We start from the raw sequence: 27,801 nt of genomic DNA, 5'->3' as shown, positions 1-27,801 counted from the left end.
TAAATGAATATCCACTTGAAAACAAAACGTGATCGATATTCATGATCATGACCAAAAAAAAAAGCGTATACTATCCATCCATTATTTAACGAGCTGGATGCAATTCCACACACAACAGTAATGATTTATACATACCCCTTATTCTATATTCCATATCGTATTTCGTATTTTAACTATCCATTTCTTCTTTACGTATTTTTAGAAGACGACAAAGAAGAGTTTCCACCCACACCCCTTCTTTTGCCTCTTTATCTGCTGCTCAGCTCATAAGCCCCCAAAAGCAGATCCAACCAAATTGTTAATCTGTCAATTCATTCAAATCCATCATCTCAAATCAATCAATCAATCAATCATAACATCCCCCACACATAAATTTCAATACCAGAAAAGAAAAACAAACATGTCTATCTCCTCTTCCTCCACCACCACCATCACCACCTTATCACCACCTCCAGTTCTTGAACACATCCCTCCTTCCTCCGCAGATCAGCTCTGTTATGTTCACTGCACCCGTTGCGACACCGTCCTCGCTGTAACCATATATATATTTCATTCACTTTCTTTACATTCTTCTTCTTGTGGGTTTCTTGTGATTAGGGTTTTGATGAATGAAACGTACGTATATACTTACAGGTTAGTGTTCCTTCCACAAGCTTGTTCAAGACGGTGACTGTTCGCTGTGGCCACTGCACCAACCTCCTGCCGGTCACCATGCGTGGCTTGTTGCTACCACCGCCGGCTGTCAATCAGTTCCGTGTTGGTCACTTCCCGATGAATCAGAATATTTATCCAAATGATACTTCTACAACTGCCCCAGGAAGAATTTTTGATCTTCCAAAGCCCCCTGTGATTAATAGACGTGAGCTTCAAATCCTTAATTTTCTAGCTAGTTAACTCCGACTATGATCACTGTTCCAGTATATATAATCTTTTTTTTTGGTGTTGATTAAAATGTTAATGTTTCATCCTAAACCTAATGTGATAATAGTTTATTATTATATATCGAAAGTAAGCGGTTTAAAATATTTAAAAAGTCGACAGAGATATAAACCCTAAATGAATTTAATTAAAGAACACCCTGAAAGCTTTCCTTTTTCATCTTTTATGTTCCTCATGGGTTAAATCAAAGTACTTTTTTGGTCTCTTCTTTCATCAAGTAACCGTTTTTCTTTTAACTTTTTTTTTTATTAAAAAAATATTTATACCCACATTAAAATTAACATCTTTAAAATAATATCTTTATAGTCATTATTTCATTTATTTCCATTCTAACTATAACCCTAATTATTTATAAGAGCATATGGTATATGGTGTGGGTACAAGATTTGCTCGTTGTGGCTGAGGTGGACGCCCACAACATCGTTGCATCTTGTTGTACACCACCCCCATATCTAGTTGCTTCTTGTCATGGGGCTTTTTGTTGCCGTTACAACCTAAAGCAACGAGTAAAAATGCGAACATTGCCCTCTTTTTAGCCTTTGTCAACAGTCAAAACAAAAAATAAATAAAACATATTTATTCTCAAAAAGTTGGTGTTACATCTTGTTTTCTATTTCCCCACTTGGTGTTATAACACCATTTGCTTATGTGGCATGTAAGATGACACAACTTGATGTTGCATCTTGTTGCCCACACCTAATGGTCTAAAAGTACAAAACATACAAGCAAAATCCTAATCGTTTGTATATATTATACATTAGAGTATGTACGACCTTTTTGTTTATAACACTGCAGAATAAAGATCTGAAGTATATTCCTGCTGTACATATTATGAAAATAACTCTTTCTGTTTTAAAAAAGTAACAACATTTGATATAACTTGCATTTACATAAAAATATTAATTGCATTCTTTCCTGACAATTAGAACACAAGATGTAAGCACTAAATTTAACTTGGACATGTAGTGATGCAGACCAAAAAAGGGTCTGACTTGTACGAAATATTAACATAGAAGCATCTTAATAAGACAAAGTTATTAAAACTTGTGCTAAGATATAATCAATCTCAATAATACTTTTAAAACATAACTGAGAATAGTTCAAGAAAAAACAGTTTGTAACCTTTTTAGTTAACACAACAATATAAAAAAAAAAAAAAGGTGACAGATTTTTTTAAGTATTTTTTACAAAGAGAGATTATTGATGCTGTATACGTTATATACAAATAAGTGGTCTTGGGTTTAAGTTTTTTACAAGCATTGTCAATCTTTGTTGTGGATATGTTAGCTACTAAAACAACAAAATTTATCTAAATTAATAATACTAAAACAACAAAATTTATCTAAATTAATAATATAAGATACTAAAGTCATAGATATTGACAAATTAAAAGGAAAATGTAATATAAAAAGCTAGTTCGATGAAAGAACAAATGAGAAAAGATGGATGACAGTATAGATCCTCTTGATAATATCAATTTCATTATTTATTCAAGAAAAGAATGACCCAAAAAGAGCAAACTTTTGATGACATTTATTTGCTTAATCAGCACCGGAGAAGAGACAGAGAATCCCGTCGGCCTACAACCGATTCATCAAGTAAGTATTCATCATTAACTTTTAATAATTTTTCTTCTGATATATTAAAAAGAATGGAAATAAAATGCAGGGAAGAAATCCAACGGATCAAAGCTAGAAATCCGGATATTAGCCACAGAGAAGCTTTCAGTGCTGCTGCAAAGAACGTAATGTGCTTTCTTCTTCATAAATTACTTGGATTTTTATTATCTCTAATACCTATATATATATATATATATATATATATATATATATATATATATATATATATATATATATATATATATATATATATATATATATATATATATATATATATATATATATATATATATATATATATGCATGCATGTCATGAATTATCCTAGAAAAATTCGACTTTTAAGAACTATTTTTACTCATTAACAGATCTTTGCTGTTCAAAAAAAAAAAAAAAAAAAAGAGTTACTAACTAAGAGAAGATTTTGTTGTCTTTAAATGACCACACTTTTCTATTGAATACAAAACTTTTTTCCGCATTTGTTTGGATTTTTTTAATGACTACTATCTCATAAATAGCAAAATTTACAACCGATTTTTTTTTGGAAAAATCTATTACAACCAATTTCAAAACTTGTTAATTTTGAAATACTTTTTCCTTAATAATTAAACATATAGTAAATTTCTTTAGCATTTGGACCTTAGAGTTTCAAAATAATTATAATTTCGAATTACTTTTTTTCTAAATAGATTATAATTTCAAAATATGTTTTTTGCGATCTGATAATTATCTTACGTTTGATTAAAACAAAACACATTTAAAGATATCAATGATAGTTTTATAAATAATACGGTGTTGAATTCCCACTATATATTACAACCAATATATATACTACTACAACCGAACATAGTTTGGATTCAGTAAATGTTTTTGTAGTTATATGATCTCTTATTAAAAAAAATACCATCATAATTCATAAGGTAAGCAATTAATTAATTTGGATATTTTTTTATATAAAATAGTCTTATTTTAATGGTATTTTATGAATAAAGCATTTAGTTGATTGCCTTCTACTATATATATATATATATATATATATATATATATATATATATATATATATATATATATATATATATATATATATATATATATATATATATATATATATATATATATATTTGAAATTTGTGTACGTCTCAAATAGTTATTTACCTATTTATAATATTAGCATTATAAAAATACACCAAACATATATACTGCAACCATTTTCATTAGTCTTGCAAAACTGTAAACTTAACGCAAAGGAAACACATATAAGGGACGTTAGAACTTAGCAAGGAGACGTGAGGCCTAATATAACTATCCTAGCTAGTGAAGCTTAATCGAGTATAGGTGAATTAAAATTAAGTCCACGGTAAGAGGTAGACTCAAGATTTTTCCTACTATATAGGTGTGGCACGGAAAAAAAAACTATCTGTGGTGACACATTTTCTTTTATGTAGTTATACATTTTTTTAAGTGGTGGCACGATAATATAATAAAGATATTTTCTAAAATTTTTGCACTGTATATACGGAAGTCAGACGTTGTCGGTGCCACTGTGAAACACTTCCACCCCTGTGCACGGTATATCCATCATTGTAATTTGACAAAAGAATACAAGAAGTCCCTCTTATCATTAGACATTGAAATCAATATGTATGACAAACTTTTAACCACTAACCTATGATGGTCCTTTATGTATGCAACTAGTATTAGAGTCGATATCATACAAGGACACTTTGCAAATGGGTAAACCAAGAAACAAGAAACATGACAGAGAATAAAATGGCATTGTTAGTGCTTCATATGTACCCCTTCGGATGGGTTTGATGACGTTAGTAACGAAGACGATTATTTTAACTATGAAAAAGTATTATGTTATAGAAGGACACCTCTAGAATGATTGTCATCATTCACAAAATCTACAAAAACTAAGAAACATTTTTCCAAACACAACATTGACCTAAAATGTAACAAAATAAAATGATAAAAGAATATAGTAAGAAAATAAACACATCCATATAATGAAATATGATCCATATTATTTGACCTAATAAGTTCAAGTTAAAAAAAATTATAGTGGCATTAGCCTGTTTTGAAACTGCATATACACTAACAATATCCACCTTGTTGAAGACATGACTTTCTAGTGATGTTAGAAACTTTAGATAGTGCTAGCTTACACATCCTCCACCACCCAAGTCAACTGATTATGTTGCCTTTCATGGTTATTCAACTCAAATAATTTTGTGGTACCTTTATATATGGTTGGCTCATCATCCTTCCATTTATCTATATGATGTCATGTGTCAAGCATAAGGCATGTATCATATCAACTTACTATATTAGATGATTTTATTTCTTTGTTCTAGAATGGAAGACAAAGACAAGTGTCACTGCACTTGAACATCAATACATGTGTTCGTTTACTCCCATTTATTGAGATGACCTATAAATATATCTCGTGTTAAAGTGGACAAATTCGACGTTTGTATACACTAATATAGTCCTAGTAATAGCCTTTGTATGAATGTTAGTTTTTAAATAAATTATTAGCATATGTAGAGGAAATATAAAAATGAACTGAAATCGTTACTTTCTATTATATTAGCCTTTGTACAATAAAAGTGTACAATGAAACACTAAAAGAGAAGAACCAAGAAACACTTACATTGGGGGTGTATTCATGTTGTTATAGGTATGAATTCCTTTAAATACTAGGATTGATCATGCTTCATTCTATAAAGGTCAAAAAAACAGGTACGAACTTGGTGCATGGCAGTCTTCTATAACTAAGGATCATAACTCTTAAATATAATGACTTTGTTACCTTATAATAACTTTAGACCTATAATAAACCTAATAAACCCTTAATAATTGTCCAAGACAATATCGATCATATCTATTAAATATAGAATAATCAGGGTTTACCTAGGATAGGCTAGGTTTGGCTCATGCATGAGTAGTATATATTATGCCTTTAAATATGCTTGATCCATGTAATTGGACTGGATTAGCACTTCCACTCCTAAATTGGTGTGTAGTCTTGCCTTTTGGTACATGTTCCTCATAAATCCTAATAAGTTGTTCTTATGAAAGACATGATCATACCCCAATACACTCTATATTGTATGACTCTAATAGGATAAAGTTGGCAATCTAGTAGTGATGTTAGTATGCTATGATTATGCAATATACACTAAAAGTTCAGTTGCAAACTTGTCTATTGAGTTTTGAAACTCGTTTTTAACCTACATACACTACTATTCTCTACTTTATACTAAATTCAGATTGTTCTTTAGCATTATATGATGTTTATAACCAATCTAAGAAAGAAAGAATCATGAAAAAGAGCCTCCTAACCATTCTGCAAGTTCCAAAATTGGATAGAATTTTGAAACTCTATTTTGAATCTGAGATTAAGTTGTGGGGGCGACAAAGAAGTTACATGTCTTATCTATTTGAAAAGGCATCCATATAGGCATTTAAAAAATAGGACCACATTGTCGATCTTATTTTAGGCTCGTTCAACCCCATGTTCTCCCCAATTGAGGTTGCTAAGTTTGAGGTGTTCATTAGGGCCTTCTTGTGGGTTTTGCATTCCTATAGAAATACTTTATTGGAAAGACAAAAACCATATCTCATTTAGTTGTATATGTGTTTTTTCATTTTCTTAGGTTAGCTGTAAAGCCAAAGGTCTTGGTAACTTGTCTTGGGATTTATGAAAGTAATTTTTTTTCCTTTAGACTCTCGCTAATTTTAATAATGGTCTTGCCATTCAAAAAAAAATTGTTAAATGCCAATATGGTAGTTTTTGTGACATTCTTCATTCTAATAGTCCCTTCTTCATTGTAATAAGATAAATTAAATATTCAAATTTGATGCATGATTAACGTTCTCCTATAAATCTATTGAGGTCTTGGTGTCATGGCTCCCCTCTATCGAGGTCAAAAAAACAGGTACGGACTTGGTGTCATGGTAGTCTCCTATAAATAAGGATCATAACTCTTAAATATAAAAACTTTCTTACCTTGTAATAACATTAGAACCATAATAAACCTAATAAACCCTCAATAATTGTCCAAGACAATCAAATCGATCATATCTATTAAATATGGAATAATCAAGGTTTACCTGGGATAGACTAGGTTCGCTCATGCATGAGCAATATATATTATGCTTTTAAATATGCTTAATCCATGTAATTGGATTGGATTGGCACTTTCACTCCTAAATCGGTGTGCAGTCTTGCCTTTTGGTACATGTTCCTCATAAATCCTAATAAGGTGTTCTTATCAAAGACGTGATCATACCCCAAAGCGCTCCATATTATGTGGATTTAATAGCATAAAGTTGGCAATCTAGTAATGATGTTGGTAGCTACGATTATGCCATATACACTAAAAGTTCATTGAGTTGTAAACTTGTTCATTGAATTTTGAAACTCGTTTTTAACCTACATACACTATTATTTTCTATTATATACTAAATTTAAATTGTTCTTTAGCATTATATGACGTTTTTAACCAATCTAAGAAAGAAAGAATCATGAAAAAGACCTTTTTAACCATTCAAGTTCCAAAATTGGATAGAGTTTCGAAACTCTATTTTGAATCCGAGATTGAAAGATTGAGTTGTGGGGGCGACAAAGAAGCTACATGTCTTGCTATTTGAAAAGGCATCCAGATAGGCATTTAAATAGTAGGACCATATTGACGATCTTATTTAGGCTCGTTTAACCCCATGTTCTCCTCGATTGAGGTTGTTAAGTTTGAGGTGTTCATTAGGGCCTTCTTGTTGGTTTTGCAGTCCTATAGAAAGATTTTAATGGCAAGACAAAAACCATATCTCATTAATTTTAGATGTGCTTTTTTTTCGTTTTCTTTGATTAGCTGTAGAGCCACAGGTCTTGATAACTTGTCTTGGGATTTACGAATGTAATTTGTTCTCCTTTAGTCTCTCATTAGTTTTAATTATAGTCCTGCCATTCATAGAAAATTGTTAAATGACAATGTGGAATTTTTTGTGGTGCTCTTCATTCTAATGGCCCCTTCTTCATTCTAATAATTAAGATAAATTAAATATTCAATTTGATGCATGATAAACGTTCTTTTATAAATCTACATGTATGTTTTTAACCAAAGAAGTAACATTGTTTAAATAATTTAATAGAAAAATCAGCATGAGATTAAAAAATGAATTGTTAACAAAAAAATGTTGGTATTTTGCAGTGGGCTCACTTTCCACACATTCACTTTGGTCTCATGGGTGATCAGACTACTGCTGTCAACAAGAGCAGCATGCGCCAACAGGTACGTATACACTGTTCACATATGACATATCTCTTACATGACAGCTCTTAGATATTACCCTACATCAAAATTTTGATCCAGATAATTTCGATTTTGTTTTTTTATCAAATTTTAACCATATTGATAACTTTTTCTCAAAGAGACACTATTTTGAGTTGGCATATGGCTTTCTATTAGCCTGATAAATTGCTAAAGAGAGCAAATCAAATTCAAGTTCCACCTATAAATTGGATAAATTAAGTTTATAGAATTTATTTTATGTAATCATTGTATAATTTTTTTTTGCTTTAATACAGATATTGATGTAGGAGACAGGAGGTGGTTTAATGGAAGGAAGTTTCTTTGCTTCTGCAAATTTGGTGTATCACCTTATTACTACCAACTTCAATTCGTCTCTCTCTTGGATTCTTTGAATCCCTAATTAGTTGGCGAGCTTTATTTGCTTGCACCTTTCAAACTCTCATGTACTATACTACTATACTTGTTTTAATATCTCTTTTTAAACAATTATATTCACATGTATGATGTTTTTATTGTTTGTTTGTTAATGCATACGGGGTTACTTTGAAATGAGAAATTTACTTGGCTACAATTGTTTCAAACAAAGGAACCTTAAAATAAACACCGAATAAATCCTAAGTAAAAAAAGATGAAAAAAAACAAATATGTTTTTTTGTTTAATGCAATGTGTGATGCTTCATCAAATGGCTACATTCTCCTGAAATAATCAATGTATAGAGTAGTGTGAATGTATGGGACGACTGACTCAAGTCCTATATTAGATACGAAGATCAAACATATAAGAACCAAAATTCTAAATCTTAAAAGAGTATATATAGACTACTTTATATATGCTAATGTATATATGCTAATGTGCTGGTTTTCCTTATTTAAGTACTTCATAACGTTTTACAATTATACTCTATTTTGAATTTCAAAAGTCAATTTCAGTTTTCGAATTTTGCAAGTATTATATATATATATATATATATATATATATATATATATATATATATATATATATATATATATATATATATATATATATATATATATATATATATATATATATATATATATATATATATATGAGTTATTGTCACTGTAACCCAACGAACTTATTGGTTTTGGTTTAAATGGTCATTCGTCATATCCTTTTGCATTATAGAGTCATGAAGTCCATTTTAACCTATTTAATTGGGAACTAGACTTGTTTTAACCGGTTTCAATTGCCAAGTCATGTCTATGTGGGATTATGGAGGCCACCTGTTGTTTTAACATGTTTAATTAGGAGCTAAATTTGTTTTAATCAGTTTCAATTGCTAAGTCATGTCTATGTAGGATTATGGGATTATGGAGGCCACCTGACTTGTTTTAACCGGTTTTAATTGCCAAATCAACACATATGTCGTGCTTTAGTAAAAGTCATTGCTTCGTGGGTTAACCTAGAGCTATCAAGAACAATCAAAAAAACTTTTACACACTCAATAACACACATTCGATAACAACCAAAATCAAGTTTTGGGGTTAACATTTGAAGGTTCAATTTCTTTAAGGTCTGACACTTATTCCCTCCCAGATCTCAGAAACATGTTGTAGGGTTCAGATCAGAACCTAGATAAGTCAAGCACTCGAACTTTATGGGTTAACCTGGAACTTTCAAGAAAAATCAAAAAACTTTTATACCATCCGATCAGAACTCGAACTTGAAGATGGTCGGGCCTAGGGTTCTGACACCCGAGGGTGCCATTTTATCCCAATCTTGGAACCAACCAACCATTGAACCATGAACACGACCTCACCACCATCGCTTGTTCTCTATCTTTATTATTCATCATTCAGTTTTGTCTTCATCGGAAATTAAATGGAGGTATGTGGCGGTTGTAGTTACTGGAATCGGTCAGAGTTGTAATGTAGAAGCTTGAATCCTTTCAGGGGTCCCACCTCTGAAATCAGAAATCCTAAGCATCGGCATTCGAATTCTCACCACCGATCTGAGCCTCCACTACTTAGGGTTTCGATCTCTGAGTCATGGTCTAAAAGCTTCACCACTTCCCTCTGTTTAATTTCTTGAGCGTCGGGATTTTGAATCCGAATAACTATGGAAGATTGACCACCTTTTAGCTGATGGATTAGATTCATTGTCGTTTTCGCATTATAAGGCATCCAAATCGCACAATTCTATAAATCCAAAATTTTTGATAATTTATCAAGAGTGATGTAGAGAATCGTGTGTTAATCGAGTGATTTTCGAATTTCTTATGTCAGCACATGAACATGCTACCCGACTTCTTTTTGTTTCTTGATCATACCAATTTCTACACCCAGATCTCATGTTTTTTTCTTCCGCATAAACTCTCGTACTTTCACTTTCAGAAGCAAAGGGAATAGAGTAACTAAAGTTATGGTGGTTGCGATTTTCAAAGGAAACCAAAAAAGTAAGAAACTAGAAAATGGTGAGAGCGAGCATTAGCTGAAATCGATGTGGTTCGTAGGTCCACCCATTTAACAAATGGTTCATTCCATAGAGAACGATGAACAAGATGAATTGAAAGAGAACCCATTTGAAAGGGACGTTTGAACAGCGTTGGTGACGTATCAAATATTTAGACAAATGACAAGTCAGGCGGCTTATTTTAATAATTTGTCAAATGGTACCTGCTGAGTTGGAAGAGGTTCACCGGGTGATCCCTTCACATTTTTCATAATTGCATTTTAAAACTTGAAAACATGACTCTATTCCCTTATAATGCAAAAATATCATGAATGACCATTTAAACCAAAACCAATAAGTTCGTTCGGCTATAGTGACAATAACTCATATCGCTACTAGAAAACAGCCCTTTAATGACGCGCAAACAATGACGCGCGCTGATAGAGGACGCGCATTTGTGCGTGCCCTAAAAAATAATGTCAGCTTTGGAAAATTTGAAGGATAGAGGGCAAGCATTTTTTATGCACCCTAAAATTAGTGTCCAACAAAAAAAATTAAAAGCACGGAGGCACCTATCCTAAAAAGCGTGTCGTATTACCCTATCGCTTTATAATTTTAGTCTATTAGCGTGCGTTTTCATTTTTTGGGGGGAATGAAATCCAAAAAATTAAAAACCCCGCTTGTGTCTCCTCCTTCCACGGGAATGCTCACCTCATCAGACTCACCACCATCTATCTCTCTCTTTCTCTCTCTCTACAGTTCCCCTCCATACCACTGCCATGGTTGTCGCAGCTACATTTCACCACCTGCAAGCTCAACACAATCTTTCTCACCACCATTCCTACCATCCATCGCCGCCCTACCATCTTCTCCATCACCACCTCTTTCTTGTTCTATGTGAAACCTTAAAATCGGTACCAACAACTGATAGGGTTTGGAGAAAAAGTTGATCTAAGAAAAATCAAAGCAAACGACTTAGAAGATGCTAATTTTGTCTTTAATTCTAAAGATATTTCCTTCTATTCTAACCCTAGTTCGTTCTCCCCCCCCCCTTCCTTCACAAACACACAGATTATGAGTTCCGTATATGTTCCTATGTGGTTCACGAAGCGTGGTTTATACATCTAGGGTTTCTGAATTTCGAGTATTATGCACACAAATGTTAGACGAAATATGGTCACCCGGCTCAAATATGGTCCGATTCTAGTTCTTAAAGCCCTCAACTCCGATTGACATGTGATCAAGGCTGAAAGAATTATCGACTCCTTCAAATAAATGTTATCGTCTCCGTATATCAATCTGTTTTCGTCTATGCTCAACATTCCAAGGTACAACTCTCTTTTAAACTCCAATATCAACATCTCTTCATTTACTTTCCACGAATTCTCATCATCGCATTCGACTTCATCATTCCCAGGAATGATTTTTTCTAAATTCATCTCTTTACTTACCTGATTGTGTTATCTACTTGTTGGTGGGATTTCTATCAGTTGTATTCGAAGAATTTATTATTAATTAGAATTGTATCTCATTTTGCAAGCTATGTGTTTGATGAAATGTCTGATTCAACCAACTGTTCCTATAGCTGACAAGAGCTAATTTGGACTGCCTGGATCAGATGGAAGTATGTTACTATTTCTTTCTTTTCAACCCTAAAATAACTTATTCTTGACCTTCCTGGTAATTTTGAAGCTAATTTCACTTTAAATAATATTATTTTTTCAGACATGCAGTCAATACATTCTAAGATTATAGGTAGTTGGGTTCACATGTACGAGTAGATAGAACTTTTGGCGAGTAAGTCTACTTATAACTTAACAAAGTTCCATTCCAGGTTAACCAGTGTATAGTATAGCTTATTAACATGTTTGACCTATACCTTAAGAGGTATCAATGGATGATATTTGGAGAAACAGTCACACTCGATCTGCAACAGGATCTGGCCTGCAATTTCATGGATTATCATAAGCGAGTACAATTTCTATTTTTCACTTTTTCCTCTATCTCCTCTAACATGATTTTCTCAAGTATGTTACTTAAATGAAATAAATAGCAACACACTTTCTTTATATTTTTATTATAGCAAAATCTACCCATTTTCTTTGCATTACAGGATCTTCAACTTGGATTCTGTTTTTTTTATGCTTAAAGGATATTACTGATTTGAACATTACACAAGTGATTTGGGGAACTTCTAAAACCCACTGTGACAAATTGACTTGACTGATACTCACTATTTCTTATCAAGCTTTCATATTTTCTTCATTCATTTCGACAATATAATGCCATGTTTATTCTTTCCATTGTAGTGCTCTGCTTGATTGTAGAACTTTATATAGTGGATGCCAATGAAATACCACTCCAGGTATGTTCTACATTTATCTATAAATGATGTCATTGTTGTATATAATCCATTCAAAAAACAATTGTCTTACATTTATTATTGTTTTCTTGAAACTTTAGGCAAATGAAGTTGTCAAGAAAACTAAAATATGTGATTAAGTCATTGTTTTTACATGGACATTTTGAGGATGTTTTAAAACTAATAAAGAGGTTGATTTTAAATTGTTTGATTAGAGCATTTGACTTCTTGATGGATGTTACAGCGCTTTACACATCGGGTAAGCAAACTTGACCATTTTACTCTAGCCGAATTTTTCACTCTACAGATTCGCCCCTCAAATCGTTCTTTCAGTCGAGTCCATGTATTAGGAAGAAGGCAAGAAATGCCCTTCCACCGTGAAAACATTTGGTAGTGCTCAAAGTCATGAGAAAATTGAAAATTTATTTAATTGTTCTTAATCACGTAATATAAAAACAATGAAACCCACTGAATAAGTAAATTGGCACCTATAATAGTATTTACTTTATTCATTTTTTGTAAAGATTGTTCATGCACATCATTTTATTATTATATATATGATCTGCACAAAAGGTTATTGTACTTCAGCTTATCCTTTTGAGTATTCATGTTTAGGCATCAAACGTTTGGTTATAAGTTTGAATATAAATGGCTGTGATGAGATAAATCAAGAAAATCATGTCAATGCACAAGTTCCTTTAACTTGATTAATTTTGTAGGTAATGAAATTTAATAATTTAAGAAATCCCACATTCAATAGACAGATGATTAATAACTTGTATATTGTTTTCATAACGTAGTAATTTCATTTTGGAGTCGTCTTATCCTGCCAAAACTAGCATTTAGGAATATGCATAAAATTTTTAGCTCACAAAGATCTATCTTTTTGTTAATCCTTCGGAAAATTGTAGTATATTGTGAATATATGTTTAAATTATAATATAGTGTTGTTAAATTATAAAAAGTGTGTATGCAAATCCTTTAAATCAGTTCCCATTTCTCTTCATTATTTTCTATAAAAGCGCTTAACTCCTAGCTTAAAAATACATTCCAATTAGCAGGTATTAAAAGACGATCGGAAAAAAGAATGGCAGGGTTTGATTATCTTGAGGGGTGAATCATAAAGAGGTGACTTTTATAGGCAGTTTGGTACCCAAAAGAAATATTATGTTTGTAAAAATGCTACTTTATTATTGAGATTTTCAACACTGCTTTCAGGTTTCAAATAGATTTGTAAATTAGATGATGAATCATGCTTATCTGTTGGTGAAAATTGTAAGTTCTTAATTTCATAAAACCACATGTTCTGTTTCTTATTATTGATATTGCATCACCTTCTAGTATGCAAGTGGCTGCAGGTGGAGGTAGAGGTGTTGCACTGAGATGATGTACAAATCAGGTAAAAAAACAAACAGGGACTTAATACTTAACTGTCTGTTGTTGATGGTCATATCTTTCTTGATGAAATAAAGTCAACTTTGTTTATATGCCTACTTATATGACCTTGGATGAGCTTTTGGAAAGTAAGGGTAAGATGGTCATTTAGTGTAGTTAATATATTACATGACTTTTAGGGATTGGGACAAGGATAATAACAGACAAAAAACTATTCTGCTCCTTTAGTAATATATTGAAATAACTATACATTTCTTTTATGGTCTGGTAGTTTCAACTTTTTACTTTTAAAAAATTACATTTCTAAAAATTGTGGTCTAGCAGTTTTCTTAAATCAAGATGCTATTTTGGCTATTGAAATTAAGCATAGGGTACAACCAACATTCAAGATTCATATTTCAAATCAGATGACAAATTCACAATATATTTATGTGTCGTTGTTATACATACAGATTAGGAAGGTAGATCCGACTTTCGACATGGAAGCTGATGAAGGCGATAATTACACACATATTCCAGTAAGAAACAATAGAGTTTGATGATTATTTGTTAGTTTTATAGGAATGTAACCCATGTTAGCAATGTATTATTTTTGTTTAACATTTGTATGATTATTTGTATGACATATTATAATTTGTGCAATTTATTTTATTTTTTGTGTATGAAATTTTATTTTATATTATGCAATGGATTGTATTTATTGTATATGGTATTTTATTTCTATTATGAGACATGAAATGCAAATTTAATTTAAAAATTAATATATATATATATATATATATATATATATATATATATATATATATATATATATATATATATATATATATATATATATATATATATATATATATATATATATATATATATTAAACATTTAAATTTGCGATACGCAAAAATGTGTGTCACCTTCGTTTATGACATGGCCTTTCTTGACAACTGTTTTAATAATACGCATTGTGTGTCATAAATGCGCGTCATCTATAGGCGACGCGCAAAAGCGTGTCATCTCTCGTTATCATAGGGCCTTTCTTGACACGCATTTGCGCGTCGTCTGAACGTTTTACGACACGCATTGCTCGTCGTAAAAGGTTGTTTTTCTAGTATTGTGTGTGTGTGTGTGTGTATATATATATATATATATATATATATATATGTAACGCCCATGCTAGGCATTAATATTTATGTAATTGTCTAGTAACCTTTGTAACTCGTTTTAAAATAATATAAATGTATTATTTGAGTATTATGTGATTTATGCTTAATTATTGTGACTTAGTTGAATTAAGGATAAAATAAGCGTTAAAGTAAAATATTAGATAAACCTAATATCTATGAAGGAAGTTGTAGTGGTCGTGACAAGGGTTCCAGATATATAAATAATGCCTAAATTCGAGTTATAACGAGTAAGTTATGACTTGTCGAAGTTTCGCGATAGAACCGATACAACATTGTGTGACGTAAATAGTGAATTTACGAAAGAACGATATTTAGTCTTAGTGATCTAAACGAGAGTTGTAGAATACGTTAAACCGAGAGCTTACATAAAAAGAACGTCCGAATCTGACTTCGTATGAGGAAGTTATGATTTTTCGAAGTTTCAACTTAGCAGTGTGTAGCCTAAAGTTCGAATATGAGATCGAGTGATATCTAGCCGAAATAATCTAAACGAGAATCGAAGATCTCGTCGATAGTAATGCAATGGTAACAAGACAGATGAAAACGGATGTCAGATGAAGAAGTTATGAATTTCTAACGGAGTTTTCATGTCCCAACCTACTAAAAATAAAATATTAAAAATAAATTCAAAATTAGCCGACGGAGTCTAAACGATAATTGTAAAGCATAATCTCACCTACATGTGGATACAAAGAACGTCGAAAACGGAGCTCGTATGCGAAAGATATGAATTTCTTAAGTTCGGGGCACGAACTTCCACCATTGTCAGAGTTCACGACGTGAACAGATGATCGACGTCTTCCATAGCCTAAGAGACCCAAGTTACGGTGATGCACCTGATGACGACTGAACTCACGATGTGAAAATTTGAGACTCACGACGTGAATCCAGAAATTTGACCCTATAAATAGAAACCGAAGGGCAGCTGACCATGGTTGCTAATTCACTTACTCTCTCACTCTCTACACCCTCTCTAGCCCTCTTGAAGCACCCCGATGCCCCGATTTCATCCCGACACTCGAAGCAAGTCCCAACGCTATGAAGATCCCGAGAAGAAAAGAGTTTTCGAGTCAAAGCTCTACCCACGAGAAGCCTGGTGTGTGAAGATATCTTGAATTCATCGAAGAATTACTACTTGAAGAGTCGTAGTGCTGTCCGACAATCGTCTTATCAAGTGAGTGCATAGTCTCTTTCATAAACACGATTTTAATACAAGTATTGTTTGAATGTATTAAGTATATGTTTTGAGTGAGTGAAGATTCATTTTCTTCTAACACATAGATACAAAGTATTCTCTGTAAAATACATGTTATGTGTTTATATATTATTTGTTTATTTGAGATAAGTGTTGAATGAATGTTTTATACACGTTTTAAGCTGTATATGTATTTTTATCTGCAAATATGTTGGGTGAAAAATAGGTAGATAGTTGATGTGTGATTAAATAAAAAGATGAGATCCCTCAATGTTGTTGTTGATTCGGTCATCTAGCGGAGTTCAGATGACGACCACAGACTCTTCTAGACAGTCCAGTGGAACGTTGGTAGGCTCGCCACCTGTAGGTGTTATTGAACTTGGGTGTTCAACTGTTGTACTCCATCCCCACATGGTTGCCTTATTTGACATAAATTGTTGGGAAACCCCCAAAGAGTGTTGTCGCCCCGATGAAAATCCTTAGACTAGGTCCCTTGTGATAGTTGTTTTAGGGACGTAAAGTGAGGATAACGGGAATGGGTAATCGGGTTATTGTTGTTTGATGAAATTAATAAATTTATTTAGTGTGGGTTGAAAACCCTATATGCTCACCAGGCTGCCAAGCCTGACCCACTCAGTTTTCTTTGTATTACAGGTAGTGGCGTGAGAGCATAAGTAGGATGACTTATCAAGATATTTTGATTATAGGCCTGTAGTGTATATAACTGTTGTAATGCTTATAATGTGTTGTTTATGCTTTTGGTCTATATCGGAACATGACATCCCGAGTTTTGTTATATAATGAAAATACATTTTTTTAAGAAATGCTTTGGTAAATCTTATTTTATCATATTTCATTTTAGGAACAAATTCCGCAACTCTTTTAATCATAGGATTATTTTAAAAGCATAAACTAAACCGGTCTTTTCTGGCCGTGAATTTGGGGATGTCGCAGTTGGCATCAGATCATTAGTTTAAGCGAACTAGGAATTTGTAGGGTTTCTAGACTTAAACTTAAAATGCTAAGTAAAGATTGTGAGATGAGTGTCTGTCATATTTTAGACACGAGCACTAGTATGCCTAAAATGCTTTTATGTTCTAAATGTTATATGTTTACCATATATGATATTATTTGTTCAGATCTATAATTTGTTGCCAACCAGATCTAGAGACCTTATGTGTTTAGGATTCTAAGTGTATGACTACGGTCTTAGAACTAGCATGTAAACGTGTTGGAGTGATAAGGATGATTTAATTATCTATCGTGAATAAGGATCTAAATTTACCTTATTCAGTGTATATATAAAATATGGCATGAACCAGAAGTGGAGTTGGAAACGCAAACGAAAACAGGAATCAACCACCTGTGATTGAGCAAGTGGTTGTTGCAGCAGCAGCAGCACCTAGGCCAATAACAATGGTTGGGGTACAAGCAATGATCCAAATGATGTTGGATAGTCAAATGGAAGAAACTACATGTCTGCTTCAGTTGAATCGTGAAGAAATTTCAATACCGATTGAATAGCCTGAGTTGAATGAACGGCAGTCGGAAGGAGGTAACTTCAGTGGGATTGTTGGTCAAGCCAACCCACCATTAGTTAGACGAAACAACCAAGAGAGAGAAATTGATGGACTTGGATGCAAGTACAAAGATTTTCTGACATGCAAACCATTGACCTTCACTGGAAAGGAAGATCCGATTGGGGTTATGGATTGGATCTCAGAAATGGAGTTGGGCTTTGTGACATGTGGTTGCAAGGGAAAACTACAAACCATATATGCAGTACTTCAGTTCATAGGTGGTGCTATTCGTTGGTGGAACACTCTAGGGAAGACCCTAACCCCTAATGAGCCACTGCAACTGACTTGGGCAGAGTTCTTGGTGCAATTCAAGTGTAAGTTCTGCTTAACCCAAAATCTGCTAGAGTTGGAGAACAAATTTCTGACATTGAAGGAAAACAGCATGTCAGTTGATGAATACACTAATGCCTTCACAGACAAGATGGAGTTTGCTTTGTGCATCGTCCCAGATGAGCTGACAAAAGTTAACCGGTACGCAAAGGGACTCCCATGGGAGTATGTGATGCCAGTACGTCAGGTACCTACTCTAGAGGCAGCTATTTGGGCTGCCAAGTCTGTTGAGGATATGATCAAGGGGAGAACCTCTAGAAAGGTTGAAGTTGGCAAAAAGAGAAACTTTGAAGTAACTTCAGGTTCCAACAAGAAAAGTAAATTTTTGAAGTGTAATTCGAAGAAGTTTGGAGGAGGAGGAAGAGTCGAAGTGAAATGGTGTGAAAAGTGCAAGAAAAAGCACTCTGGGAAATGGAGTGAGGAAGTGACTTGCTACAAATGTGGAACAACTGGGCATTATGCCAACGAGTGTCCGTCCAACAAGAGGATGTGCTTTGGATGTAGCGAAGAAGGGCACATTTTGAAAGACTGTCCGAAAAAGAAGGAGGCAGCAAAACCCAACATTCCACTAAAGCCGAAGGCGAGAGCCTTTCAGATGACCCTTGAAGCTGCAAAAGATGAAGCTGATGTCGCTTCAAGTACCTTTCTCGTAAAGGAATTGTCTGCCTAAATTTTATTTGATTCTAGATCCAACTACTCCTTTATTTCGCATGATTTGGTAGAAAACTAGCTTTGCCTGTCGATAGACTAGATAATGCTTTATTAGTCGAAGTTGCTAGTGGCAAGTTTGTACCTGTTAGCCATCTTATGAAAAACATCTTCATTGACTTGAATGGGAATAAGTTACACGAGGAATTATTGCCTATTAAGCTACATGGGTTCGACATCGTGTTGGGAATTGATTGGCTTAGCGCCAATGATGTCGAAATATTGTGTAGGAAGAAGATAGTAAAAGTAAACCCACCTGGAAAGGAGTCATTTATGGTGTACGGGAACAAACGCAGAGTGAATTCTGGAATCATCTCCCTGATGAAAGCTAGAAAATGTTTGTCCAAAAAATGTGCATCATATTTGGCATTCGTAATTGATGCAAAGAAGGAGAAAAAAGAGATGCAAAGCATTCTAGTGGTGTGTGATTATCCGGAAGTATTTCCCAAAGATCTTCCTGGATTACCGCCTGGTCGACAAGTAGAATTCCATATCGATTTGTTTCCAGGAACCACGCACATAGCAAAATCACCTTACCGACTAGCGCCAACAGAGATGAAGGAGCTTATGACAAAACTTCAGGAGTTATTGGAAAAAGGGTTCATTAGACCTAGTTCATCACCGTGGGGAGCTCCGGTGTTGTTCGTAAAGAAAAAGGACGGGAGTATGAGAATGTGCATTGATTTAGAGAGCTGAATAAGGCAATGATAAAGAATAGATATCCATTGCCAAGGATTAATGACCTGTTCGATCAACTACAGGGTTCAAGCTATTTTTAAAAGATCGATCTAAGGTCAAGATATCATCAGCTGAAGGTGAGAGAGAAGGATATCGAGAAGATTGCATTCAGAACACAATATGGACACTACGAGTTTTTGGTTATGTCGTTCGGACTAACCAATGCTCCAGCAGCATTCATGGATTTAATGAATAGGGTTTGTAAACCTTTCCTTGATAAATCTGTCATAGTGTTCATAGATGACATTCTGATTTACTCGAAAAGCCAAGAGGAGCATGGCAGACACTTGCGAGAAGTGTTAGAAGTCTTGAAGAAGGAGAAGTTGTATGCAAAGTTCTCCAAATGTGATTTTTGGATTCGAGAAGTCCAATTCTTGGGTCACGTGGTCAACCAAGAAGGGATAGTGGTTAATCCAGCAAAGATTGAAGCTATGATGAAGTGGGAACAACCGAAAAGTCCCATGGAGATCCGAAGCTTTCTGGGATTATTCGGATATTACCGAAGGTTTATCCAAGGCTTTTCTTCGATCGCTACTCCATTGACAGCTTTGACCCACAAAGGAGCTACTTATACTTGGAGTGATAAGCACAAAGAAGCATTCGAGTTGCTAAAGAAGAAGCTATGTGAGACTGATTATTTCTCTACCCGACGGAGTCGAAGACTTCGATGTCTATAGCAGAGCGTCTAGTGTTGGGTTGGGTTGTCTTCTGACCCAAAGAGAAAAGGTGATCGTGTATGCATCTCGACAGTTGAAAGAGCACGAAAATAACTGCCCCACTCATGATTTGGAGTTGGCTGCGGTACTATTTGCTCTAAAGATATGGAGGCATTACCTCTATGGCACGAAGTGCAAACATTTCACTGATCATAAGATTCTTCAATATCTCTTCAATTAGAAAGAATTGAATATGAGGCAACGACGTTGGCTAGAGTTACTTAAGGACTACGACTGTGAGATACTTTACCACCCTGGTAAAGCAAATGTTGTCGCTAATGCTCTCAGTCGGAAAGTCAATCTTGAGAGAAAAAGGCCAAGAGCGTTGAGAATAGAAGTTGTCTCGACAATTGTGGAGAGTATAAATAAAGCTCAAGAAGAAGCTTCAGAGAAGAATGACCGAAAGGAGGATCGTTTGGGCATAACGTTAGTGTTCGGTATAAATAGTTACGGACTGAAGGTATCCCAAGATCGGATTTGGGTACCTAAGAAAGGAGGAATAAGAGATCTTATGATGGAAGAATCTCACAAAACCATGTACTCGATTAATCCCGGTAGCACTAAAATGTATAAGGATCTCAAACCCTTATTCCTTGTTGCCGACGATGAAGCTCGATATTGCAAAGTATGTGGCCGATTGTGTGACATGTGCTAGAGTTAAGGCACAACATCAGAAACCATATGGGAGTTTAGAACCTTTACCTATACCTATGGGTAAATGGGAAGACATTGCTATGGATTTTGTCAATAAACTGCCCAGAACAAAGAATGGTCACGACATGATTTGGGTGGTCATTGATCGCTTCACTAAGAGTGCGCACTTCATAGAAGCCAATGAGAAATGGTCTATGGATAAGCTTGCGAATTATTACGTGAAGGAAACTCTGAGGCTTCACGGTGTTCCGTTAACGACTGTATCAGATCGTGACAGCCGTTTCACCTCAAGTTCTTGGAAAAGTCTACAAGAGGAATTGGGTACCAAGTTGTGTTTGAGTACAGCTTACCATCCACAGACTGATGGTCAAAGTGAACGAACGATACAAACACTTGAAGATATGCTGAGAGCATGTACCCTGGAATTCCAAGGTAATTGGGATGAGCATTTACCTTTGGTAGAATTTTCCTACAATAATAGTTTTCACTCGAGCATAAAGATAGCACCTTATCAAGCTTTGTACGAACAAAAGTGACGTACACCGTCTTGTTGGCTTAAGGCTGGGGATAAGCAGTTTATGGGACCTGAGATAGTCCATCAGACTGCTGAAAAGTTGAAAGTAATTAAGGAAAGGATGTTAGCAGCTCAGGATCGTCAAAAAAGCTATGTTGACAAGAAAAGACGACCAATGACTTTTAAATTTGGCGATTCGGTTTTACTTAAACTCTCACTGTGGAGGGACTTGTAAGATTTGGTAAAAGGGGAAAGTTAAGTCCAAGATTTATTGGACCGTTTAAAGTTCTTCATAGGATTGGGAACCAAGCTTACAAGCTCGAATTACCCGAAGAACTGAATGGTATTCATAACACTTTTCATGTGTGTCTAAGGAAGTTCACGGGAGAAGTTCCCCACATGATTCCACTTTCGGAATTAAGAATTGATGAAAATAAGAGATTAATTGAAGAACCAGAGGCAATCGTTGACCGTAAGTCTAAGAAGTTGCGACACAATATGGTCGAATTAGTGCTTGTCCATTGGATACATACGAATGGGCCAAATCTCACCTGGGATACGGAGAGTGACATGATGAGTAACTATCCGCATTTGTTTGTTGATGTGTGATTTCGGAGACGGAATCATCCATAGGGGGAGAGAATTGTAACGTCCGTGTTTCAAGGCTAGGCATTAATATTGATGTAATAGTCTAGTAACCTTTGTAACTCGTTTTAAAATAATATAAATGTATTATTTGAGTATTATGTGATTTATGCTTAATTATTAAGACTTAATTGAATTAAGGATAAAATAAGCGTTGAAGGAAAATATTAGATAAACCCAATATCTATGAAGGAAGTTGTAGTGGTCGTGACAAGGGTTCCCGATATATAAAGAATGCCGAAATTCGAGTTATAATGAATAAGTTATGACCTGTCGAAGTTTCGCGACAGAACCGATACGACACTACGTGACGTAAACAGTGAATTTAAGATATAATGATATTTAGTCTTAGTGATCTAAATGAAAGTTGTAGAATATGTTAAACCGAGAGCATACATAAAAAGAACGTCCAAATCTGACTTCGTATGAGGAAGTTATGATTTTTCGAAGTTTCAACTTAGTAGTGTGCAACCCAAAGTTCGAATATGAGATCGAGTGATTTCTAGCCTAAATAATCTAAACGATAACCGAAGATCTCGTCGATGGTAATGCAACGGTAAAAAGACAGACGAAAACGGACGTCTGATGAAGAAGTTATTAATTTCTAACGGAGTTTTCCTATCCCGGCCTACTAAAAATACAATATTAAAAACAAATTCAAAATTAGTCAACATAGTCTAAACGATAGTTGTAGAGCATAATCTCACCTACGTGGGGATATAAAGAACGTCGACAACGGAGCTCATATTCGGAAGATATGAATTTCTGAAGTTCGGGGCACAACCTTCAACCATTGTCAGAGTTCACGATGTGAAAAGGGTGTTCACGACGTGAACAAATGATCGACGTCTTCCAGAGCCTAAGAGACCCAAGTTACGGTGATGCACCTGATGACGACTGAACTCACGATGTGAAAATTTGAGACTCACGACGTGAATCTAGAAATTTGACCCTATAAATAGAAACCGAAGGGCAGCCGGCCATGGTTGCTAATTCACTTACTCTCTCACTCTCTACACCCTCTCTAGCCCTCTTGAAGCACCCCCGATGCCCCGATATCATCCCGACACTCAAAGCAAGTCCCAACGCTCCGAAGATCCAGAGAAGAAAAGAGTTTTCGAGCCAAAGCTCTACCCGCGAGAAGCCCGATGTGTGAAGATATCTCGGATTCATCGAAGAATTACTACTTGAAGAGCCGTAGTGTTGTCCGACAATCGTCTTATCAAGTGAGTGCATAGTCTCTTTCATAAACACGATTTTAATACAAGTATTGTTTGAATGTATTAAGTATATGTTTTGAGTGAGTGAAGATTCATTTTCTTCTAACACATAGATACAAAGTCTTCTCTGTAAAATACGTGTAATGTGTTTATATATTATTTGTTTATTTGAGATAAGTGTTGAATGAATGTTTTATACACGTTTTAAGCTGTATATGTATTTTTATCTACAAATATGTTGGGTGAAAAATGGGTAGATAGTTGATGTGTGATTAAATAAAAAGATGAGAGTCGTCAATGTTTTAAGCTGTATATGTATTTAAGAAATGCTTTGGTAAATCTTATTTTATCATATTTCGTTTTGTGAATAAATTTCGCAACTCTTTTAATCAAAGGATTACTCTAAAATTATTTTAAAAGCATAAATTAAACCGGTCTTTTCTGGTCGTGAATTTGGAGATATATATATATATATATATATATATATATATATATATATATATATATATATATATATATATATATATATATATATATATATATATATATATATATATATATATTTGTGTGTGTATAAAAGATCAAATGAGAACCATTAATGGTTAAGAATCCTAAGAACCATTATTTCTAGCTTATTATTATTAAAATTATATTTTCCATTTAACAAATACATGTTTAAAAATTTTATAAAATACATTTTTTTCAATGTCTAAAAAAATGAATGACATTATGCAAATATTACAAAACATACACCTTATTTTATATTTCATTTTATTAGATCTATTTGATTAGATACACTTTCTAATCTAAGCTAAGATATGAAAAGAACTTTTTCTTATTTCATTATACTACCAGTGATGCAATAAGAAATTAGAACCAAAAACAGTAAAGAATGCATTAGACATCCTGATTGGGTTTTTGCAATGCAATCTGAACTTGTTGAATTTGAAGAAAACAAGATTTTGAGATTGGTTCCTAAACCTGAAGATGATTCGATAATGGTTTCAAATGGATTTTTAAGAATAAAACTGATAAAGAAGAAAATATTGTTAGAAACAAAGCGAGGCTACTCGTAAAAGGTTATTCTCAATAAGAAGGTATTGATTATGAGGAAACTTTTTCCCCTGTCTCAAGACTCGAGGTGGTACAAATTTTTCTTGCTTATGCAGCTCACAAGGATTTCAATGTCTACCAAATGGATGTGAAATGTGCATTCCACAATGGTGCTCTGGAAGAAACGGTATATGTAGAACAACCATCGGCTTTTATTAACAATAAGTATTTATATGTATAACAACCACCGGGTTTTATTAACAATAAGTATCCTGATTACTATTATATTTTAGACAATGCAGTCTATGGGGTGAAACAACCACCTCGTGCCTGGTATGCAACTCTGAATAATTTTTTGAAAATTGCTAAAGTTAAACAAGGATCTGTTGATCCTACTTTATTTCGAAAGAAAGTAGGGGATCATCTGATGCTTGTTCAAATTTATGTCGATGACATTATCTTTGGTTTGATAAGGATCTGTTGATCCCTAACACACGTCTATGTTAAGTTTAAGCAAGATAACGAAACCGCACATTCATATTCAAACAATGTCACAAATAAAGCTTCTCTCGAAGTCAATATAAGCATGTAAATATTAAATTTAAACCAAGAAAATTAACCCTAACTAACGTTGATCAAGTGCTAGCCAAAATCAAAGTTATCCGTCAAATTTTATATTTTTAAAATAAGAACACATTTGAATATGCTATTCGGTTTCAATAAAATTGGTTCAAACAAAATCAACTACGTAAAAATTACCATCTCACCCTAGTCAACCAAACCCTAATAAAAATTACTCCATAAAATTAAAATTGATAACATTGAATGAACAAAATTTAAGATAAATTAAATATCCTCCTACATTTTGTTTCTGATTTTGCTCCTATCATATCAAATGTTGACATGTGTCACATTTAATTAGACATTTAATAAAATTAATAATCATTTAATCTACTTGTCAATATTTGATATAGTAGGAGGAAAAGTAGAAACAAATTATAGAAGGATATTTAATTTCTCAAAATTTAAACATCATAGATAAAAGAAACACAAATCTGTTAACACACGATAAACTAAATGTGACCGCAGCAAATGAAACGAAAATAAATAAATTAACAAAACTGTTAGAAAGTCTAGACTAAATTGATTTACTTATGTTGTATGCTTACGTGTGTAGCCCCTCAAACAAAGCTCATGCCAGCCTCTTCAATCGCAACAATCGTGGTGGCTGAAGGAATGGCGGCCATCTTATCTTCGTAGGTATCTTCCGTGCGTAAGTATTTTTTTTTTCTATTCGTTGATCACGTAATAAGTATATATAGATCATAATTACATGAATGATCCTCCAACTTTCAAGCATTGCACAACTTTATCCCTTTGCTTTCAACTTTCAACATGGTACATATTTAGCCCTTGATCTTTCAACTTTATTTCAATTTTCAATTTTCAGCTTTTATTTTTTCTAACAGCAAACCAACTTCATCTTCAACGTCGATTATGAGCAGGAAAACGACCAATTCAGCAAAAACTTAAAACTTCAAACTTGTAGATGATTGTGTCTAGTTTCCGAAACATCTTGAATAGCCTAAATCGGAGTCCCGATGATCCAGATATGATGAAAACATTAAGAGGTGGTCAATCTGTCAAACATCTTTTATTCAGCTTTATTTACTCGTGATGAATTTATCTTCTTTCCAATCCGTCAATTCCTTGCCGAAACCATTTGGACATTATAATATGAGTCCAACTCCCACCAAGACTCGTGGAATAAGTGGTGGGGACCTAAGAAGCTTAGGAAATCTTGTATTCACAAGATAAAATTTGTTAATTCCTTTTAGATTTTTGAACTTCATAAGAGGAAGTCAAACTCCCACCATGACCCGTAGACTAGGCGGTGGGGAACCCATGAAACACAGGTTGCACTTGCATTAACAAGTAAAATGAATACCATCAATTCCGATGCAAAGCACGATGTGCTATATTTTGGATTTCGTGCAAGAAAACAATCTTCCACCAACCTGTAGAATAGGAGGAGGGGAACTCAAGAAACTCGAGTTGCACTTGTGATGACAAGTGGTGATGAAAGCCGTCAATTCAAATGAGAAGCACGTGGTGCTATATTATGGATTTCGTGCAAGAAAACCATCTCCCACTAACTTGTAGAATAGGAGGAAGGGACCTAAGAAGCTTAGGTGAACTTGTAAAAACAAGTTAATGAGCCGTCAATTCCTTTAAGAACTTTGGACTTCATAAGAAGAAGCCCAACTCCCATCATCCTATAGAATAAGAGATGAGGAACCCATGCAAGGCAGGTCAAAAACCCAACTGAATGGGAACAAAAATACCAACTGGGAAATATTATGTCTATTATATTCATTAACATAAAATTATTTTTTTAAGCTCAAAAAATGATGTAAATTGTAAAATCCGGGGACAAAAATAAGCTTTTTAGTTCATTTAGTGATCGAAAAATGACCACTAAACACATCCCCAAACTTTAAACATTGCTCGTCCCGAGCAATAAAAGTAGAATAAAAATATACTCCCTGATTGCATGTCATCTCACATGATATGATAAACCAAGAACATATAATATGACAGCTGATCTCTAAGCATAGCTCGAACTTCTTTTCGACGACTCTCACTTCACCACCAACTACCTAGATAGCAAACAAGGGCTGCACACTCGACAAATTTATTAGAACAAAACAAATAATTAAAAAAAATGAAACAAGCAATGATGCAAAAATGAAAATAATTTAAAAAAATATAAAACAAAAGCAAAAACAAAAATACTAATACCAATACTAATAATAATAAAAATTAAAAAAAACTATAAAAAATAAAATAAAATAAAAAATAAAACAAACAAATTACTCTTCAACCCACTTCAAATGAAGCGCAATCACTTCCTCTTTTCATTCTCCAAAATGATATTTTTCTCGTTGTTTGATCACCCAAATCCTTTGTCTCGTTGTCTCTTTTCAAAATCTCATTGCCCTGCCATTTCTCATCCCCAAACTTTTGAATTTTGGTATTTTCATGATTTTGTATTTTGAACTCTTTACGCCTCAACAAGTGCTTCAACCTTTTCTTTCCAACCTTCATCAAGTGTTTTGGAGGCCGCTTCATCTCTAAAACATAAACTTTTTCAAGGGATGACAAAGCTGATTCAGCCACACTATCATTCAAGTCATGCTTCTCCTTGACCCGACTCACTACGCT

At 33.9% G+C, this 27,801-nt stretch overlaps 1 protein-coding gene and 1 long non-coding RNA gene across 2 annotated transcripts; both read left to right on the top strand.

Moving 5' to 3' along the window:
• The first annotated feature begins 252 nt into the window (after positions 1-252).
• Positions 253-8,363, top strand: LOC111913890 (axial regulator YABBY 3). Its single transcript, XM_042895632.2, has 6 exons — positions 253-532; positions 634-859; positions 2,489-2,537; positions 2,608-2,683; positions 7,773-7,853; positions 8,150-8,363. Exons 1-6 carry the CDS (start codon positions 401-403, stop codon positions 8,159-8,161), a joined length of 576 nt encoding a protein of 191 aa, XP_042751566.1. The 5' UTR covers positions 253-400; the 3' UTR covers positions 8,162-8,363.
• Positions 8,364-12,286: 3,923 nt separating this feature from the next.
• On the top strand, positions 12,287-14,696 carry LOC122194777 (uncharacterized). Its single transcript, XR_006184614.2, has 6 exons — positions 12,287-12,652; positions 12,865-12,908; positions 13,711-13,777; positions 13,868-13,924; positions 13,991-14,048; positions 14,497-14,696. It is a non-coding gene; the product is annotated as an uncharacterized LOC122194777 (long non-coding RNA).
• Positions 14,697-27,801: the final 13,105 nt, after the last annotated feature.

This window comes from Lactuca sativa, chromosome 6, assembly GCF_002870075.4.
Source record: "Lactuca sativa cultivar Salinas chromosome 6, Lsat_Salinas_v11, whole genome shotgun sequence".
NCBI lineage: Eukaryota > Viridiplantae > Streptophyta > Magnoliopsida > Asterales > Asteraceae > Lactuca > Lactuca sativa.
The sequence above is the reverse complement of the archived record's forward strand: the minus strand, read 5'-3'. Positions and strand labels throughout refer to the sequence as shown.

Coding starts and splice junctions, on each gene's coding strand:
- LOC111913890 (XM_042895632.2), top strand. CDS start 401: ATGTCTATCTCCTCTTCCTCCACCACCACCATCACCACCTTATCACCA. Junction 533..633: donor GTTGCGACACCGTCCTCGCT/GTAACCATATAT, acceptor ATATACTTACAG/GTTAGTGTTCCTTCCACAAG. Junction 860..2,488: donor GCCCCCTGTGATTAATAGAC/GTGAGCTTCAAA, acceptor TTGCTTAATCAG/CACCGGAGAAGAGACAGAGA.